At 38.6% G+C, this 20723-nt stretch overlaps 1 protein-coding gene across 13 annotated transcripts in view; it reads right to left on the bottom strand.

Annotated features, from left to right (window-relative positions):
- The window catches only part of LOC111872821 (sex determination protein fruitless), a 160875-nt gene that overhangs the window by 101198 nt on the left and 38954 nt on the right, over positions 1 to 20723 (bottom strand). For 12 of the 13 annotated variants that reach the window (XR_004513951.1, XR_002844299.2, XM_023867022.2 and 9 more), the window contains exon 3: positions 13894 to 14082. Coding sequence is in view for 11 of the 13 variants with exons in the window: in XM_023867022.2 (XP_023722790.1) it covers positions 13894 to 14082 (189 nt within the window). In the remaining 2 variants the exon portion in view is untranslated. Of the gene's footprint in view, positions 1 to 11714; positions 12892 to 13893; positions 14083 to 20723 lie in introns of those variants that run through there. The other variant, XM_023867014.2, reaches the window with a different exon arrangement.

Raw genomic sequence — 20723 nt, 5'->3', positions numbered from 1 at the left:
CAGACCAGAATGAAACAAATCTAACTCTTTGATATTCTTATCTTCTTGTTGCCAAGTATATCATATGTATAAAAGACGTCAAATACTATTTGCCTATAGGTAGACATAAGATAGTAATGGTCGTTTATTAGCTCCCATTTACACATGTACACTGCTATGTAAGACAAGATGTACAACGAGCAGGATAGCATAGCAACACTCTTCTACACTCATATTTGGAAAGTACTCAATTCCAATCTCAGCTGGGACATAAGCTATCATGACTGGGGTCTTTTGTGGTTTTCATCAGTCCATCCAGACAAATACAGTCAACTCTCGATTATCCGGGGGCGGATTAACCGGTTTGCGGCTTAACCGGGGCAATATTCATTCACTTTTGTTTCACATGGTGAGTTGTAACACTATTTTTGCACTAGTGTGAACTGAGCTCTGCATTCTTTGGTCCCGTTATGCTAACACAATGTTCTAGGGTAGGGGTGAAAGAATGCAAGGATTTGTGGAAAGTTTCAAGGACAGATACACCGCCCCATTTAGTCTCTTTGATCAATCTTCAAGTGCGTTAGCAAAATGTCAGGGTGTAAAAGGAAGCGTGTTGTGTTAAGTATTCAACAGAAACTCGTGTGAGCCGGGCTTCGAAATGTTAAGCAGTGACGAAACCGTAAGTTCAGTGGGGGTGCAGCCAGAAGAGCAGAAAGAAAGTGAGAATGAGGGAGATGTGGACAGTGCTGCTAGTAAGAAAATATCACATGGTGCTGCTCTTAATCATTTGGAATCCTTACTAGACTATCTTGAGAGTGAAGAGAGCAGTTTATTAAATGACAAGCTAATATTATGTAGGCTTCATACGGATATCCGTAAAAAGGAAAATGCCGCAAAAAAAAGCAAACAACAATATTAATTTTTTTAAGTGTTAAGTGTGAATATTCATAAAAAGTGTTGGATGTTGTTGAACACTGTGATTGAAATAACTAATTCACACTTCAGTATAATGTAAAAAAAAGTATTAAATAGGCCATGAGATGACATAAAAATGAGGTTGAGTAAATTTAAATATGGGTAGGCCTATAGTATTGTGACATGTTGCGCAACAGAGGACCCCCACCTCCCCAGCGGTATGTGGCGGTAACGTAGCGCTCTCGTTACTATGGTAATAGGCGAGTCATCTCCCCGCCACTCTCCCCACGGTGATGTAACGCGCAATTCGCGGTGACACAACATGATGACATGGCACCGGTTCCTACTGTGACATTGCACACAACAACGCTGTTGACGCGGGCAACAGGTAACAGCGAACAGAATATAGGCCAGCTGAGCAGCAAGCGAGAGCCAGTGTGTTATCAACAGTTCTCAAGGTAGCAGCCTGCGAGTCAAGTTGAAATATAGCAACAGTCACGATAAGAAGACCCGAACGCGTGGTTACAAGATTTTATGTGACAGTGTGCGATAACTAAGAAGTCAGCGAGCGGAAGACTTCTTGTGTGCTTTCGAAACTTAGTGAGTGCTGTAGTACAGTTATATTTGGAGTGTGTAATTCAGGGAGACTTGTATAGCTCCCGCGTTATTAATATGTGAAGAGTCTTGAAGATAGTGCGAAGATTTGGTTGTAGGGTTTGTAAAGTGTGGAAACCCGTAACATTGTTATAATTAATTGTAGCCGTGATTTGTAGGTTGTTAAATAAACCAATTAACAATCTCTACGGCGTATTCCGTAACGAAACACGTTACAGTATTATGAAGGTACAGTATTACAGTACTACTTTTAATAACATTTGTCTTAACCGGGTTTTCAATTAATCATGATTTCCATGCCTACCATTATCCCGGATAATTGAGAGTTGACTGTACCAGGATAGTACCTCAATTAGGCCATTACCACTCCTTCCTAATCCTTTCCAATATATCAATCTTCTGATACTACATAACCTAGATATTGGAAGCACCGTAAAATATCCCCCACCCCAAACCAAAATGATGACATGTGGAGAAAACATAATATAACAGGTAAGGTTAGCACAGGAACACTCCTTGTGTATGGAATGGAAAAAGAATATACTCGTACACATAGTGAACTGACCACAGCTAAGAACTTGGCAAAATACTACTGAAATTACATAGACATCCACTGTACTTAACTTTTCATTACATTACTTTAGTTCTCTGGTGATGTACATGCACACCACATTCTGCAAAAAAAAAATCCCTGTGTAACCTTCTCTCATGCTGTTGGTAAATTACTATGGCAATATGAATGTGGCCAAAAAGAAGATGCGAGAATTATGGTAATTCCCAATCAGAATTCCTAAAACCAATAAACAAAGCAATACATTCTGACCAAAAACACCTGCATATTTTGTAATGATGGCCATGCCATTATGCTACACAAGTGCTTGAATTCACATGTTCATGAAGTCCTAAGATATATTTGGGTAAACTTTATCCATATATGATTTCTGTTAATATCAAGCATCCTAAGCAACAAAAGAACAAGTTCAATGGTAGTGTACTGGTAATGGCACACACCAGCTGGACAGTATTTGGGAAAATAAATTTATTTATAATTTTATATATGTGTGTGTATATATATATTATGACTTCCTAAATTGGTGGGGCGGTGCTCAGGTAGAGTTACTGAAGAACAGCAGTGATTTGTTGCCCAGATATTCACGAGCTAAACTGCTTTTATTTTAACAAGCCTCTATGCTTTACTCTTTATTCTGTACAATGCCAATCTGAATTGTGATTGTATTTCTGGAATAAGGACAGATTCCTCTTGGAATAAAATGTAAGAAGCATGAGTCCTACTGATGTTATATTACAGTAGTGCATTACAATTTCAAGGTTCAAGCAGTATAAAAATATAGCACTACTTTCAGAATTCAAGCAAAAATCATGATCAATCTTTATGTTTGAAATTTCAGATAAATTTGTGTTTCGCAATGGATGCACTGGGACCTAACAGTGTTCTTTCTAGGGGCATGAAAAGTTAGCAATCTAGAAGTAATGACAGTGGTAATATTACCAAGATTTTAAACATAGTGAAACTCTCATTTTGCACTCTCAGATTTCAAGGTTTTCCCAACTTTACAAACCTTTTTGTTCATCCCAGCCAAAAGCCCATTAGAACAAATCCAAAAATTTAACCAATTTTGTTTCCTCAAATGTATGTTTTTATTTCCATAACTGCACTTTATTTTTTGAGCTGTAATAGAAGTTTTGCACTTATTCTATTACATAAAATTCAAAGAAATGCTGTTCCGTGCTTGTTCAGACTTGTCTTAGTATAACACATGTATTTTTTCTCAAGAAAGATTTTGAACATCACATGCTTTAGCTCAACCAATTGCAGACATAAATACACTTTCATGCTTAGTGTCATTTGGGTATCTGCAACCATGTGCTTTATTATGAAGCTGACTGTTGGCAGGTCTATGTGATGCTAAGCAGTGTACATAAACAAGTCAACTCATTTACCAGCTAATATTTCTGACCTGAACTAAGGTTATAAGGCAAAACAGAACATACAAGGTGCGGCAATAAAGAAACCGGATTACTTTTATGACTCATTTCCAGCCACGTCGATGACGAAGAGGAGGGTAGGGCATTGGCCCGTGGACTTCCCTCTACCGTCACACAAAGTTTGATTCACGTGCATCGGTTAGTTTGGCCACGACCATTGTTAGAAGCGGATCGTGTGTCTGAGCTCCGTCGGAATAATGCTGAGTGCTAATGTAGAACAACGTGTTAACATCAAATTCCTCACAAAACTTGGAAAATCTGCCACTGAAACTTACAATTTATTGACAGAAGTATATGGTGATCAGTGTCTATCTCGCACGCAAGTTTTCGAGTGGTTTAAGAAGTTTATGGAGGGTAGGAAAAACGTCGGGAACGATCCAAAATTGGGCCGTCCTTCCACTGCGAAAACTGCAGAGAATGTGGAGAAGGTCGCTAGAATTGTTCGAAGAGATCGTCGACTGAGCATTCGAGCAATTTCTGAACTTACGAACATCAATAAGGAAAGTGTTAGACAGATTTTGCACGACGATCTGGGCATGAAAAAGGTGTGTGCTAAAGTGGTGCCAAAAATCCTTACCCCCCAGCAAAAGGAACATCGAGTGAATTGCTGTGTTGACACTCTTGAAAACATTGAAAATGATCCTGATTTCTTCCAAAACGTAATTACGTGTGACGAAACTTGGATTCTTCAATATGATCCAGAGACTAAGCGACAATCCATGCATTGGAAGAGCCCCAAATCCCCTAGGAAGAAGAAAGCGCGCATGAGCAAGTCCAAATTCAAAGCAATGATGATTGTTTTTTTCGATATCCGGGGGGTAATCTACATTGATTGGGTGCCTGAAGGTCAGACTGTCAATCAGGTTTATTATAAAAATGTTTTGACGTACCTCCGTGAACGTGTGCGACGAAGGAGACCAGACATGTGGAAGAATGCCTCATGGGTTCTTCATCACGACAACGCGCCAGCACACAACGCGCTATCTGTGAAGAGGTATTTGGCAAAAAACAGCATTCCAGTGATGGAACATCCACCGTATTCTCCGGACCTAGCACCGTGCGACTTTTTTCTCTTCCCAAAAATCAAGTCTGCGCTGAAAGGGACCAGGTTCGAGTCCGTGGATGCAGTGAAAGCAAAAGCGACGCATCTCTTGAAGGGCATACACAAGATGACCTGCAGCACTGCTTCCAACAGTGGAAAATTCGCATGGAGCTGTGCAGGGATCGGGGAGGGGACTACATTGAAGGGGATAACATTTCGATTGTCTGATTTTTTATCAATAAAGGGTTAGAGCATGAATCCGGTTTCTTTATTGCCACAACTTGTACACATGATAAATGACATCATAGTTGGAAATTTTAGTGTGAACAATAAACATAATTTGGAAAAAATGAGAATTATGAAAGAGGCTATGCCTCGTGTGGACCTTCTCCAAGCATCAGAAATCTACGAAATGTTCACCAATGCAGCAATACTTTAAATGGCTTCCCAATGTTATGGTATAAAGCAGCCCACACTTTTCTTACATTACATCATTTTCATTCCTGACTTCATGCTTCCCTAATTTTTATGTAATTTTTGTATTCAAAAATGTAAGAACAAGGATTCACTGTGATTAGGAATCTGAACTAGCAGAAGAAGACTCTGGTTTTATACTCTAAAAACACTGAATTAAATATACTGAGGATGATGCATGGAAATTCTCAGGAATCAGACAATTCTGAAGCAGGACATGGTTGCCATCATAATGCAATGCATGGGAGAATGTGTGGCCAAGCAACAGAATGGCAAAGAGGAGCAAACAAGACAAAATAATACACTAGTAGGGTAGAAAAATGCTGACACTCATTTACAAAATATTCCATTTCGACATTGTGAACATACTGTAAGCATTTCTCACCTGAAGAAAATGTAGTTTTTGTAATAATGTATTTTATGACATATTTAGCATCATTAGACTTGCATAATGACAGTGCATTCACATTATATATGAGGGTAAGTGAATAAGTAAGTTACAAATGGATATAGAACTTAAACAAATACGAGTGCTGATTTGAAAAATGCTTTTATTTCTCAACATAATCTCCCTGTACACTGAGGCACTTGTTTCATTGTTTCACAAGCCCCTGAAAACCAGAAGCATAAAATTCTTTGGGTTGCTGTCAGAACCAGGCGGTGACTTCCCTTTCTACAGCTTCATCATCAGGAAAATGTTCAGCCCAAAGATAATGTTTAAGAGGGCCAAAAAAATGGAAGTCGCTTAGAGCAAGGTCAGGGCTATATGGAGGATGCTCGAGGACTTTCCACTTGAAATTTCGCACCGTCTCATTTGTCTTGTTGGCAGTATGGGGATGTGCATTGTCATGCAAGAGGAACACGCCTCTGGTGACAAGTCCTGGTTGCTTCCGTTGTATGGACTCACGAAGTTTCCTGAGGATGTTACAGTAGGAGTCGGCATTTATGTAAATGCTGACTCTACTGTAACATCCTGTAACTGTAATGTATAAAGTATAAATGTTCCCTGTAAAGGGAAGTCACCGCCTGGTTCCGACAGCAGCCCAAAGAATTTTATGCTGGTTTCTGGGGCTTGTGAAACGATAGGACAAGTGCCTCAATGCACAGGGAGATTATGTTGAGAAATAAAAGCATTTTTTAAATCAGTACTCTTATTTGTTTAAGTTCTATATCCATTTGGAACTTACTTATTGACTTACCTACGTATGAAAAGGGAGACAGAGTCCTTGATTCATTTATTTAAGTTTCTAGATTATAATTTTGTTCAGTTCTGTAACAATATTTTGGATACCCCCAAGCCTTGTATCAGTGGCAATGTCTCATAGGTTTTCACACAAACTAAACAGTCTGTGTGCAAAGTATACATACTGTGAACACACAAATGTACTTTACATGAACAGCAGCCTACTGCTATCATCTGGGATGTGACAATTAGTAATCTGGTAGTATGCTAATGTTTTGTAGGAATGTACTGCAAACCTGGAGATAGTATGTTCCTCCAAAACATTAGTATACTTCTACTGGACTAGGACATGTCACATTGTCCCACAAGACAGTGCCCTTCGCAGTCATTACTGTGAGAATCTCGAATTGCACATAAAAGTAAAAAAGTAAAGCTATCCCTGCACCAGGCCTGAGATGTTGAGGGTCCCACACTATCTAGACAATTGGCTCAAAGATGGCGGTAAGGTTGTCAGCCTTACGCACCCACCACACTTTACTCCCCAGGAAAATTATTTAATTAATTCCTGGTACTCATTTCTGTTAAGAGGCTGAGAAAGCCCCAGGGCCTAGTGCGGCTGGAAGGATTAGGTCAACCGAAAAAAAATCCAATGACCTCATTGGGACTTGAACCCGCATCCTTCCGGCTTGTAGCATAGCCCCTCAACCACTACACCACCACGTGCCCCTCTCAAATTGCACATAATGTAAAAAATTTGTAAAACTTCGTTTCTGATTTTAATTTCTTGATTACATTTGAAAAATATTTCAGACACCACTAAACTTAAATAACTGCTTGATTCAGAAAGACATACAACATTTTCAGCTTAATGACATTTTGAAAAAAACTGTACAGTCCCAGTTATAGCAAATGGGATAACTCTGCAGCATAAAGAAAGTACAGGTGCATTCATATTCAACTGCACATGTTACCATAAATATTCTTTGTAGTATTTTAGTATTATGGTAGTATCAGCACATAGAAATTGATTTACTAGTTAGTTCAACTACTTTCAGTATTTTTTTTTATTTTCAATAACTACGGAGTATACAAATATGAAACTTTTATTTTCCACTCTTCTATCATCCATGCACGAACTTGTATGCATATTTATAAATGTAGTGATTTATTTATCAGATGTAAACAATGTATAGGAGTCAGAATTGTATACAAAATGGCTAGGGCCCTAGCACTTAGTTAATCTTGAAACTTTCCTAGTTTAAGCATTGCATATTTAGTTTTATCTTCATAATTTTATTACTGCAATCTGTATTCTTGTCAATTCAATTCCATCCATTATACAGAGAAGATTTTTCAGCATGGCAGAAATATATGATCCACAACAATACACCTCAGATATGAAGGATGCCACAAAATAAGTATCCATATTTTCATGATTTATTTTATCCGTCTTCTAGTGCATACATTCAGATTCATTCAGCAGATACATTCAGGGGATAGATGAATGTATGCACTAGAAGATGGATAAAATAAATCATGCACTTAAATTAGTGCAACAGGACGCTAAAATATAACATGATCCATATTTTGTCTTAAGAAAATCCTAAATGATCTGCTTAAGATTTACTGGAACCATTACCTGATATGACAAACCATTTTCTGTTGGAAGTACAAACATATAGAATTCACAAACAAGAAATTTTAAAATGTCAGAAAAGTGCGTGCGCTTAAAGAACAACAAAACAAAATATAGACTACAGTATAACAAAGGCAATAAGGTGGCGGCTTCTTACCAAACTAGTGGTCATAAAAAGTGACAGCTCATAATGTGGAAGGAATTTTTCTGTATATTAGAACACACCATTAGTGCATTTCTTTCAATTATTAAATACCTTTCTATACTGAAACTTGGGGTTATGTGAAGTCTTACAAAAGCTACAAAACTAGAGAATGTACCAAAGTAAATTCAAATCTTTTCTTCATTAATCTCTGTTTTTGTCTCCATTAAACCCGTATTCATGATTCTGCAGTATCAATCGAGTATTTAAGCCCACTATAAACATAACAGTGAACAAAGAAAAAACTGCAAAACATATTGAAAGCACAACAAAATTATATACTAAATGTACACATTAATTAGAGGACTTCACCATGAAATTATTACTCTATCACTAATTATATTTTCCCCTAAATACATGAGGAAAATTAGTTCTATTAAAAAAATAAGCCAATAATTTCCCTCTTCATCATCTATTAACACATAAAAATATAAAATTTATACTGTACAATAATAATCCTTCTATTCACAAAAATGACACCTTTGTAATGCCTATATATCACAAACTCCATACTGCAAACCATTATTACAACCACAGTACATGTTTTATCCCAATACTTCGCTTTTAATAACAAATCAGTACTACAACATTTAATACTTAGTGCCTTATATCAACACTTTCCCAATAAATTATTATAATGGTATTTTAAATAGTGGCATTTATGCAGCAGGTTTACCAAAGTAGCAGGGCCAAATCTGAACTATATAAGAAATGCACATACTTTTCAAAAGCTTCTGTACCAACATCAACATCTGCATTGATCAGGGCCCCAGAAATTCACAGCCTTCACATTTAAAGTTCTATCAATTACTTGTACAACAAGAATAGCGAATTTTATATAAAAAAAACAGCAAACTGTAATTTTGTTTCACTTCAACAATGTCATACTGTATGTAAAAGTAAGTTTTTGCCATTATGCAATCTTTTTGGATTCTTAGCAGTGGGAAAAGAGTTAATGACACCCACAGAGCAGATGAAGTCAATAAAAATTATGCTAAGACTACAAATCAGTACCTGTGACATGGAAGATTAACTGACCACCAATTCACGGCATAGTCATTACCTCTGAAAGCTCAACATAACAACCTCCCATCAACCAATTAATAATAGATCGAATGCAGAACAGGCCTTTGGAGCAACTTCATGGCACTTCCCATTATAGAATTTCACATATATCTTTAAAGTTACTTTTATACATTAGCAACACAAAAAAAAATTGGGAATAAAAACTTCAAACTTGACAGCTTCTAAGACGCATGATATGTTATAAGCAAGCCTCAGTAAGATGATTTATGAAAAGCACACACACATTTGTTTTCAAGATTCTGAGATGAAAACTTCCCCAGAGGATGGAGAATGTTACAGGAAGCATGCTTTTCTTCACAGCGGACAAACTATAATACTGAAGATATTCAACCTTCAGTCTTATTTACACCACTGTCCAAAGAGTATCCGACTTTATTTTTTGCTGCTGTAAGTAATGGGCAAAGGATTGGGGAAACTAACCACAGTGGTAGAAGGGACTTTCATGCACGTGCATGATTTTTTGCTGACTCGCAGCACTGCCGGATGCAACTGTGGCTGCCAAAAAGTGAAGTGGTGCAACATGTTTTCGTTGCATTCTCGTTGCGCTCAAGATGACAGAACGCTTGGAACAGCAATACTGCATCAAGTTTTGTCAAGACACTTGGGGATACCCAAGCAGAAACAATCCGCAAAATTCAGTGGGCTTTTGACAATGATGCAATGGGGGCCACTCAAATTAAAGAGTGGTTCAACCACTTTAAAGATGGCCGTATGTTGGCGGACAGTGACCAGCGTTTTGGGAGACCGTCAACGAGCCAAAATGCTGATGTCATTGAAAAAGTGCAGACATTGATCATGGAGGACCGCCATTTGACCATCAGGGAAGTTGCAGATGAGGTTGGGATCAGCAGAGGTTCCACAAACACAATTTTAACTGAGGATTTGGGCACGCGAAGAGTGGCGGCAAAATTTGAGCCCTAGCTGCTTTCGCCGGAACAGCAACAACTCCTCCTTGTGGTTGTGCAGGACAAGCTGGATTGCGCCAACAGGGATCCTGAGTTCCAGAAGACTGTAATCACTGGTGACTAGTCGTGGGTGTATGGATATGACCTGGAAACCAAGGCCCAGGCATCACAATGGAAGCATCCAACATCCCAGAGGCCCAAAAAAGCATCACAGGTTCAGAGCAACGTGAAGGTGATACTGTTTTCTTTTTCCGATTACTGGGGTGTTGTGCATCATGAGTGCGCACCACTAGGCCAAACTGTCAATGAATGAATATGTATAAGGGGTGGGACTTCTCGGCCCTTGCACCGCGACCTACAGTGATCTACTGTGCTTCCCCTTTTCATTATCCCCTCAGCAATCCTGCGCTTGGAATGAAGCATAGGATTTTGTATGTGGGGGCGTCCATTTAGTCTTCTTGGTTCCATAAAGTACTGACTAAAGTGACATAATCTTATATAAGCAAGGCCAAACTGTCAATAAGGAGTACTACCAAGAAGTCCTCCACCATCTTCGAGATGCTGTTCGGCACAAGAGACTGGAGCTGTGGGGTGGACGCAACTGGCAGCTGCATCATGACAACGCCCCAGCTCATTCATCAAACCTGATCCGGGGTTTCCTGGCCAAGCACAGCATTCCGCAGGTTCACCAGGCTCCCTGCCCTGACATGGTTCCTTGTGATTTCTGGCTGTTCCGAGATTGAAGACACCGCTAAAAGGCTCCCATTTTGACAGCCGCGAGGGCATCATACAGAACACAACGGCGCAGCTGCACGCCATTCCAAAAGAAGCCTTCCAGAATTGCTTCCAGCGATGGAAGGACCGCTGGGCTAAGTGTGTGGAGTCACAAGGGGCCTATTTTGAAGGGTATGGTATTGTAACGACCCAGATACAGAACTTTGTTTTCCCAGCCCAAGGCTGGATACTTTTTGGACAGAGTAGTACTTTCTGATCCCTAATATCTCTAACAATTTTAACTTTAAACAAACACAGTATTGGATTTTACTCTAGCAAGGAAAGTGTTCTGGGAAACCATCGAGATAATCCTAATAATGAATATCATTTCCTGTAATGACAATGAAGATAGCACATAAACCCATGTCTATCTTCAAAGGGGAAATTAAAAGCTGCTACAGTAAGATACACCTTGCTGGGGAGTGCAGAAATGTTTCTGTGGGACTTTATATTACCATAATTAAAGGGATATTTATGCCATCAGGCTCTTCCTTTTTTGGATGTTTCAAGAGAGAACAGTAAAAGAAAATACCAAAATTTCTGAGCAACAATCTTCACAACAAGAAGTGTACAGCAAATATTACAGACATTATTCTTCTTCAACCAGCATCTCTGAGAATCCATGTTGTATACAGGCAAAATTTCATTTTCCTCATATGATACTCTGTATTTTCCTTTTTCCCCATCTCTGAGTAATTTGATTAGTGGGGGGTGGGGGGGTCCAACTGGGTCCACTCGGCACGGCAGCCACTGATTGGCCTATTGTACCTGCCCCGGGTGATTATGATGGAGAATTTGGTGGAATGAAGATTGACAGGGAAGCCGAAATACTCGGATAAAACCAGCCCCAGCGCCACTTTGTCCACCACAAATCCCACTTCACCAGACTCAGGATTGAACCCGGGCCGCTGCGGTGGGAAGCCAGCGACTTACCGCTTGAGCTATGGCATGTTCATCTCTGAGTAATACTATTAGTTTTATGTATGTGCTTCAATATTTGATTACCTGCTTCTGTGCCAACAAATTCTTACACCATTCTTACAGATTCTTGCATCTCAACTAAAATGCCTTAATGGCACATCACATTTAGTAACAGTGGTCTGCAGCATGCATTCCATCACAACCTCAATCAATCACATCTAGTTAACTTCTTTACTTTTACTACTTTAGCACCCAACTCGTAAATAACCACAGCAGAATTTTATCACATACTGTTACTCTTCAACCCTTCATCTTAACCATAAAGAGGTGACTGCTGATCTGTAATTATAGTTTCAAAAGCAACTCTAATTCATTTTAAGTTGTAGGTTCTGTTTTAGTTACTGTTTCCACTTCCTTTTCCATGCACAATCGGTGAGCTTTACATTTGTCATGGTGGTTGACTATTTCAAGACGAAAGTTACTGTTTCCATCTGCAAATGAAGTCCGGATGTCAGGTACAGTGTTGCTCCATTTGCGACAATACTTGCAAAACATTATATTCATTCTCTCGTCATACTGCAACCACACATATGTATCCAGCCAGCCAGGACGAAAACGACCGCCCTTTCTTTGCCCTGGCAAATTTGCAGGAATAGTTCGAGATCTAGCAAGTGGTGGCTGAATGACAGAGATTTCCTGTCTCTGTGAAGTTCTCATAACAGTTTTGGTTTTTGCACTGGTTATACCACTATGACATGAAAGTGAACCATTGCTTTCAGATGAAGACCCCAAGCTTGGGCCTACAACTGATTTCATGCAAGGTTTAGGTCTCCATGGCACAGTCATGGGCGACTGCAAATGGGAGGAAAACGTGCCTGTCATTGGAGTCGGTAACTTTGGAAGTTCTACTTTTTGTGTAATTAAATAGTGCCTTAAAACATTTTGTGTTTGCTGATAGCTTGTGTGCAGGTTTCCTATTTGACCTGTTCCTGCATCCATGCCCAAACGGTGATGCATTCCCATGCCCAAACCCTGCTGTAACTCCATGCCTGAACTATGATGAGAGTCCATCACCAAACTCTGATGTGATTCCATCATGGCTGAGCAGCCAATGGTTTCATCATTCTTTCCTCTTCCCATCTCCATATTTGTCTGTCAACAGAGAAGGAAACGATATTGTCAGTTTTGCTCTGCATTTTTGAGTCTGGCACAAGCTCACTCTTCTTTTTATTCCATTTCAATCAAATATTCACCGCCATATTTGTATTGAACGGTTATGACATTGGCACGCACTAGTATGAAACATGATTTATAAATTCTTCCACTAGCTGACCACCTTCTTCATTTATCCCATCACTTCAAGTAATGCAACATATCCCACGATGAAAGACGCATCATTTAGTATATCTTCTCTCCACTTTTACATTTCAGTATCCTTCAGCAGAAACCATTCACAAAGACATTACTCTTTTGTCTCTTACACAATCAGATCTGTAGGACCTCAAAAAGCATTACAACGTAATGTATTTAAACTTGGTCCGCACTGTAGACTCCATACATTACAATAAACAAATGCATTAAATTCTGTCACACAGCACATTGCCTCTGCGGAATTCCAAGGCATAAGATGCATTTGCATGCTATAATCATTAACACCAAAGATTATTTCTTTAATGATGTCTCCTTTTACACAACATAAAGTGAACTATGATTCAAACTGTAAACAGGTCAGTGGCCGAAAATATCTTAGAATTTTCATCCATACAATTTGAGAATTATAAAGTGACACACCATCACACAAATGATGCATCATGTGTTGCCCCTTTCTTACAGCAAAATTTCAACATTTCACAAAATATGAGTATCAAGACAAATTCCTGAGAGATAATCTCTATATTATCTTATTAAATTAAACCCATTTCAATATACAACACACTACATAACATCCACAGGTCTATTAATGACAATCTTCAGTTCCTACAAAGACAAACTATACCCATCCACAAATACTACTACTTCTGCTACCATTATCACAGGTACAGCTACTACTGCTAACTACTACTACTACTGCTGCTACTATTACTACTACTACTACTACTACTACTACTGCTGCTGCTGCTGCTACCACCACCACCAAATAATATATTTACTTACCGACGGTAGGGAGAGTGTCTCTGCTATGTTCAAGTAAGGCTCCTTATATTCTGAATGGCTTGGATCAACCTCTTGCTTTATAGGAGGAGGAGATGATGGTATATCCACAACCTCTTCAATGTCAGGTGTTATGGCATTTAGCTTTGGAACTGAGGCAGGGCTGGACTTGTAACTGCACTGTGATGATGTCTGTGGACAAGATAAAAATGTGGTACAATTTTAGTTGCTTTAACTCGCACAAATCATACACCACAAACTTATACCTGACTGGTCAATGACTCCTGCATTTGAAATGTAGAAGGCTATTTTGTGAACCAATAAAATGCATGTTGGACAGAGACTGGATCCCCTGTATATATGTAAAGAGATTAAATAATTCATTATGTAACATCACGCAGATGTGACAACATGCAATTCTGAGCAAGCTGGCTCACACAGTAATACTTCCAACTTATTTTTGGGAAGTTCCCAATTGAATCTTAGCCATGACACCAAACACCCAAGCACCTAAGGTTTCTCACAGTTTTCCTCAGCATCTCGAGTCAAATGACAGAATAGTTATCTTAAAATAAATCATGACCACTTCCTTCCACACCCTTTTCAATTCATCATTCAGTATTCATCCTACCATTTGATGCTATACAGTCTGAGCTCCTGATAGCTTCAACAAGAAACAACACATAAAATTGCAGTCTGGTAGAGAAGTTCCAATATTTAAGGGGTACCTTTCTACTAGACTACACGACGACACGTCGAAGAAGAGAGCCAGCAATCTTCCAGTTCATTACCACAAAATTCTCAACCTCATCATACTTATAATAATAACACCTGCAATAGTATTTTTACATGTTAAGTGTGACTACAGATGGGGTTTTGGATTGGAGATTGGATTTACTGACCACTTTAACACACAACTCATGACTACACTTAATTACAGTGCCATCACTGACCTCCACACTTTACAAATCGCTACAGCATAAATTCTTATCACCCTGCTGTGTCTTCACCAGCAATTCCTTAGTAACAGCTTCTCACAGTGGGGATCCTTCAACTGCACTGACCAAGCCTTCTCAGTCCACTTTCACTAGTCGTTTCTTGGTAACAGATCTTAACAATGAGATTCTTCAGCTTCTGTGCTCACATCGTTGCCCACTGGCTAATACTCCACAACTGACTCTGTGCCTCAACCAACTAACTCCTTGGCTGGTGGCCATCTCACACCATCCTCCTCGTCTTCTCTTCACTGACCTGACACTTTACTTCCTTCATAACCAACTACCAGGCTGCCAGCCATCTCACACCAACCTCCTACTCTTCACTAGTTGTCTCCTGGTAACAGGTCTTAACACTGTCCTCTGCTTATGTCATTATAATCTGACATATATCTCACAACTGAAGTAAGCTCTAAACTTTATCCTGCTTACAACCCCTCGGCATGGAGCAACAGAAAATACAGCTCTTCTGTTTCTGCATGCATGTCTGTTTGGGTTCCCATATGATTGCTACTGAGCCAGTCCATTCGCATGCTGGCTGCTGCCTAGCAACAGCTATTGTCTTGCTGTTCGTTTCACAGTCTTTGCCTAGCATCGGCTCTATACACCACAGTACCTTCCTTCATTTGAGTCCCCTAATAATAGTAACTGGTTAACAGTACAAATTATGAAGCTCTTCATGGTGTGCTTTCCTCCAGCCTCTTGTTACTTCCTCCCTCTTAGGTCTTAGTGTTCTCCTCAGGACCTTGGTCTGAAAACCCCCCCGTTTACATGTACATTCTTCACCTAGCGTGTTAAACCTAGTTTTACACACATACAGAAAGGGTAAAATTGTATTTTCTTATGCAGATTAATGTTTAGACTTTTAGATATAACACATAAAGATTCTGAACTGAATGTTAGGCAGCATTCCTAAAATTTAACCTGACTTTCATTCTGGCCTGAAATTTCTGCTTCATAAATATATTCCACCTGACCAGGAAATGGTGATTTTGAAGAGGGCACTAGTGAATGTTAACATTACTATATAGACTGAACAGGGATGGTAGGACAAGGAAGATGATCCATGTACAGTCTATCCAGTTTACCAGCACGCTCCTAACCATCACGGTAATAGTTTCGGAAGCTTGCAATTGGCAGTCCTTAGTCACATGGCATATACATAAACTTCACAATGTTTAAAAGGTGATATGAACTATCATCCAGGCCATGAAGATGTATTTCATGAGATCTGAGCTTTTCAAGGTGTTGAAGATCCATATGGTAGTATGATGGGTGGTTTGCAATAACCTTCTATATTGCTTGAGTGTTGTTCTTGTATAACGTAAAACAACTTCTATTCACTATTCCATTTCATGATGTTAAGTGCCAAACAATTACAGCTAGGCATATAACATTTTGCATCAGTACAGATCATAAACATACCTACAAATGCATAGTAATTTCTTGTACTTTAAAACCACAATCACAACAAGAGTGCTACAATAGAAACTACGTAGCACAGTAAATCAATATTAGCAGCAGTTAAAACACAAAAAGGAATTTTTAACTTGTATATTTATTCATCTGCAGTATCTCTGATAACACCTCATGGGGGCTATATGAAATTCTGTATGACAAGTTATAAACCTGCTTACAAATTGTGCAGCACAAAGTATGTGTTCAAAAAGCACAAAGGTAATACATTTGTTAAAACCTTTATTTACTATAAAAAGATAGAACAGTTCGGTCTAGTGTGACTGGTGAAGTTTTTCTTATTTCAATTCTTAACATCCTTACATGTTTCAGTCCTTAGAGACCATCATCAGAGGGACATCGATACAGTTTGGAAACCACTATTACACCAGGTGTTCTGAGTGTTAAAATATATATACATATAATGCTGAGAATACACAAATGGGTACAAAAGCCAAAGTTTTCACAACTACAGCTGCTGTCTTGATATTTAATTTTTTTTTTCTTTAACTTTTGTTAGTTAAGTTAGAATTTATAAACCAAACAGGTTCATGTCCTCTCTCTTATCAGCTCTCCTGATGGGGGCCGAACTTGTGCCGCCTGTCTTTCTTGAGAAGAAGGTTCTTTGATGTCATCCTGTGGTTGTCAGGAGAGGTGATAAGAGAGAGGACATGAACCTATTTGGTTTATAAATTATTTAATAACAAAAGTTAAAAAAAAAAAATAATATATGAAGACAGCCGCGGTAGTTGTGAAAACTTTGGCTTTTGCATCCATTTGTGTATTGTCAGCATTGTTATGTTTTAACACTCAGAACACCTGTTGTAATAGTGGTTTCCAAACTGTATCGATGTCCCTCTGATGATGGTCTCTAAGGACCGAAACATGTAAGGGCATGAAGAATCGAAACAAGAAAAACTTCACCAGTCACATTTGACGGAACTGTTTTATCTTTTTATAATACTGTTATTGTGACGGACCAGAATGAAACAAATAAAACTTTATTTACTGTTAACATATTCATGGCTATGGTGATCTTTTACATTTCTTGTTCCAGTCTGCACGATTCTTGTTATAATAATCCTTTGTTAAGAATGGTTTGGTTAACATAGTTCTGATTATGCACAACTTAAGAATATACACCCATATACTGAGAATAGCCTTAACCCCTTGAGTGTGACTTTAAGTGGAGCCATTTAATTCCCTAAGCGTGTGCGACGCACCGTCTGTGTCTGCTCAAACCCGTGCTGTAAGCGTGCGCGCCGCATATGTTGCGTCCAAACTTTTCACTAAGAATTCTTAACGCCTACATTCTGATGTATGTACTTCCAGTGAATGTATATGTGAGCTAATACTGACTTCTTTCATTCCTCGGTATCTGTTTGTGTGTGATATTTTTTTTTACTCGCTTTGCTTAGGACAAAGCATCTGGTGTCTGCTGCTTACAAAAGAACTATTCCAACTCACACTCCAACTTGCTTTCAGAGAGATAATTTGTTAGCTAACTTTCATTGAGTGCTTGTTATCTGTGTGTGTATTTTTTTTTACTGGCTTGGCTTACTTGAGACAAAGAAGCTGTGGTTACGAACCTAGGGGTCGAAGTTGCCTGACGCCTGTGTCAACATATATGAATTTGTTATCCTTTTCTGCCTTGCGACACTCTCTTATCGGAGCCCCAAGGCATTTGGTCATGTAACTTGTCTGGCGGGACAGTTTCTTGCCCCTGACGCAAATAAAATCGCGATTTCAAAAGTGGGTTCCCACAATTTTGAATGAAATTAGGAGATTCCTAGGTTTGCTTATGCTGATGGGAACAATTCAGAAACCAAACCTCAGGATGTATTTTAGTAGGAAACATAAGTTAGAAACACAATTTTTTCCCACTGTAATGAGTGAAGAAAGGTTTCCATTGCTGACTAGATTTCTCCATTTTGTAGATAACACCAATAAGGAAATTGCAAAAAGAGATCCTAAATTGTACAAAATTCTTCCGGTAAGTGAATATTTGAAAAATAAGTTCCAGAAAGTGTACATACGAGGCAAAGAAGTAAGTGTCGATGAATCTTTGTTATTGTGGAAAGGTAGACTTTCGTGGAAACAGTATATTCCTATGAAATCTTCCCGGTTTGGGATTAAAATATTTGAACTTTGTGATTCCGCAGGATATTTGTGGAATTTTATAATTTACAGTGGATCAGGGATAAAATTAGGCTGTGAAATCACCAAAGACACAGATCTTTTCTCAACAAAAGTGGTTCTAAGTTTGTGCGAGAAACTATTAGACTCGGGCAGATGTGTTTATATGGACAATTGTTATAGCAGTCCCGATCTTTTCCAGAGATTAGTTCAGAGGACAACAGATGCTGTTGGAACAGTGAAAATCACGCGCAAAGTTATGCCAATAGATCTAAAAAAGAAATTGAAGAAAGGAGAAGTAGTTAGTGCAAAGTGTGGGAAATTGGTGGCGTTGAAGTGGAAGGATAAGTGCGATGTCTCAGTGCTGACTCCTAAACATTCAGACGAAATGCAACCCGTAAGTCGAAAGGGTGGATTAGAGTTTGTAAATAAACCTACGTGTGTAATAGAGTATAATAAATATATGGGAGGTGTAGACTTGAAAGATCAGCTACTAGAAACATTCTTGCTAGAAAGGAAAAGGCAAAAAGCGTGCTACAAGAAATTATTCAACCACTTAGTAAATACCGCAGTGTTGAGTGCTTACATTCTGTACTGCAAGGCTGGTAACAAGAAAGCTCATCAGTTATTCAGAATAAACTTAGTGAATAAGATCATAGCAAAGTCCCATGGACAGAATTTAGAAAAGCGCAAAGGGAGTCCTTCAGATACCGACATGGAATGTATGAGATTGACGGGTCAGCATTTCATTCAAGAAAATCACAAAACCGAAACTTATAAAGTTGGAAGAAGAAGGTGTGTGGTGTGTATACAAAATGAAAAGAGAAAAGAAACCAGATACAGGTGTAAAAACTGCCCAGGGACACCGTCTCTCTGCCTAGACCCCTGTTTTGAGCAATACCACACCAAGGTTAACTACTAGACACTGGATATGGAGAGCTGGGAAAAAGAAATAGCTTGACAAAATGTAAATAGATATTTATAATAATGAACTGTAAACAATTGTAAATATAATATAATTTTTTGGAATTTTTCAAACAGCGATTTCGTTATTTAAAAATACTTAGGTAAATGTCTGCACAAAACCTTCAATGCTTGTGAAAATAAAACACTGCTTTAATTCATGCTAGACACATGTAACTGAGCGGATGCATATGGTGCGTCACACACGCTTGAGGGGTTAAGAGCTATATTGCTTTTTTTTAAATATAGCTGAAAAATGTAAATGTAGTGATCATAATGAAGGTGAAAATGATTGATAAATTAGAGTGTGGTGAAAATGTAACACCTGTTGGAAGGAATTTTAATAATTCATAATTGCACAAGGCTTCTGTCAGAACTCTTAAACAAAGTAAAGTAAGGATTAGTGCTAGTGATGAAGCAAACACACTGAAGATTACAAAAGTTACTTACAGAAGCCATTTCTTATAGTGTTTGTACATATTATACTCGTTTATTCCGAACCTGTATCTTTTGTATATGTATGTTTCACGTGCCAATTCCCCTTACCTCTTGTTATCTGTAACATTAAGCTCTTCCACAACTCAATTTTGATATCCACGGTATAATTTAAGTGTGTAACCCCCACACTAAACACGGGATTACTGCATTCTTTTTTTGTCTCAGGCCACTCTGTTGAGACATGCCATTTTTATATTACTGCAAACTGCCACAGATGCTGACAAGTGCTACAGTGCTCACAGACCACAGTAGACATATTACCTTAAAACATTCATGCAACCAGTAAAAGTATGGCAATGACATGAAAATATCTGGAAGTATTAAACAATAGATATAGGTTTATGCTTTGTCAGCAAGGAAATATTCTGCAGACACCTGTGTCCTCTGTGGCAGTCAACATGTTAAGGGAGGGAACATCTGAAAGTAAAATTATGCTCTTTTCCTACGAGTGATTTAAACATGTCAAGGTTTTGACATTTACATTCCTGGAAATCAATTCCTGTGCAATCCATAGTTTGTGTTAGTGAATTTAAAACCAAAATGTCCTTAAATTATTTATACACACACTGTAGATTCACTTATATAAACAGTTTGGTGAAATTTTGTGTTTAAAATTACCACACATCAAGCTGATAGTTTTGTAAGCATACTCCACACGAAATAGACATAGAGACAAATCCAGTCATACACCTCTGCTTCTCCAGTATAGCTAGCTTCCTGGCATATAACTGTTCTATACAGTACCCCTACCACTATGAGCCAGGATAGTGACGTCAGTATAGCAAC

Source organism: Cryptotermes secundus, unplaced genomic scaffold (genome assembly GCF_002891405.2).
Source record: "Cryptotermes secundus unplaced genomic scaffold, Csec_1.0 scaffold79, whole genome shotgun sequence".
Classification (NCBI taxonomy): domain Eukaryota; kingdom Metazoa; phylum Arthropoda; class Insecta; order Blattodea; family Kalotermitidae; genus Cryptotermes; species Cryptotermes secundus.
The sequence above is the reverse complement of the archived record's forward strand: the minus strand, read 5'-3'. Positions and strand labels throughout refer to the sequence as shown.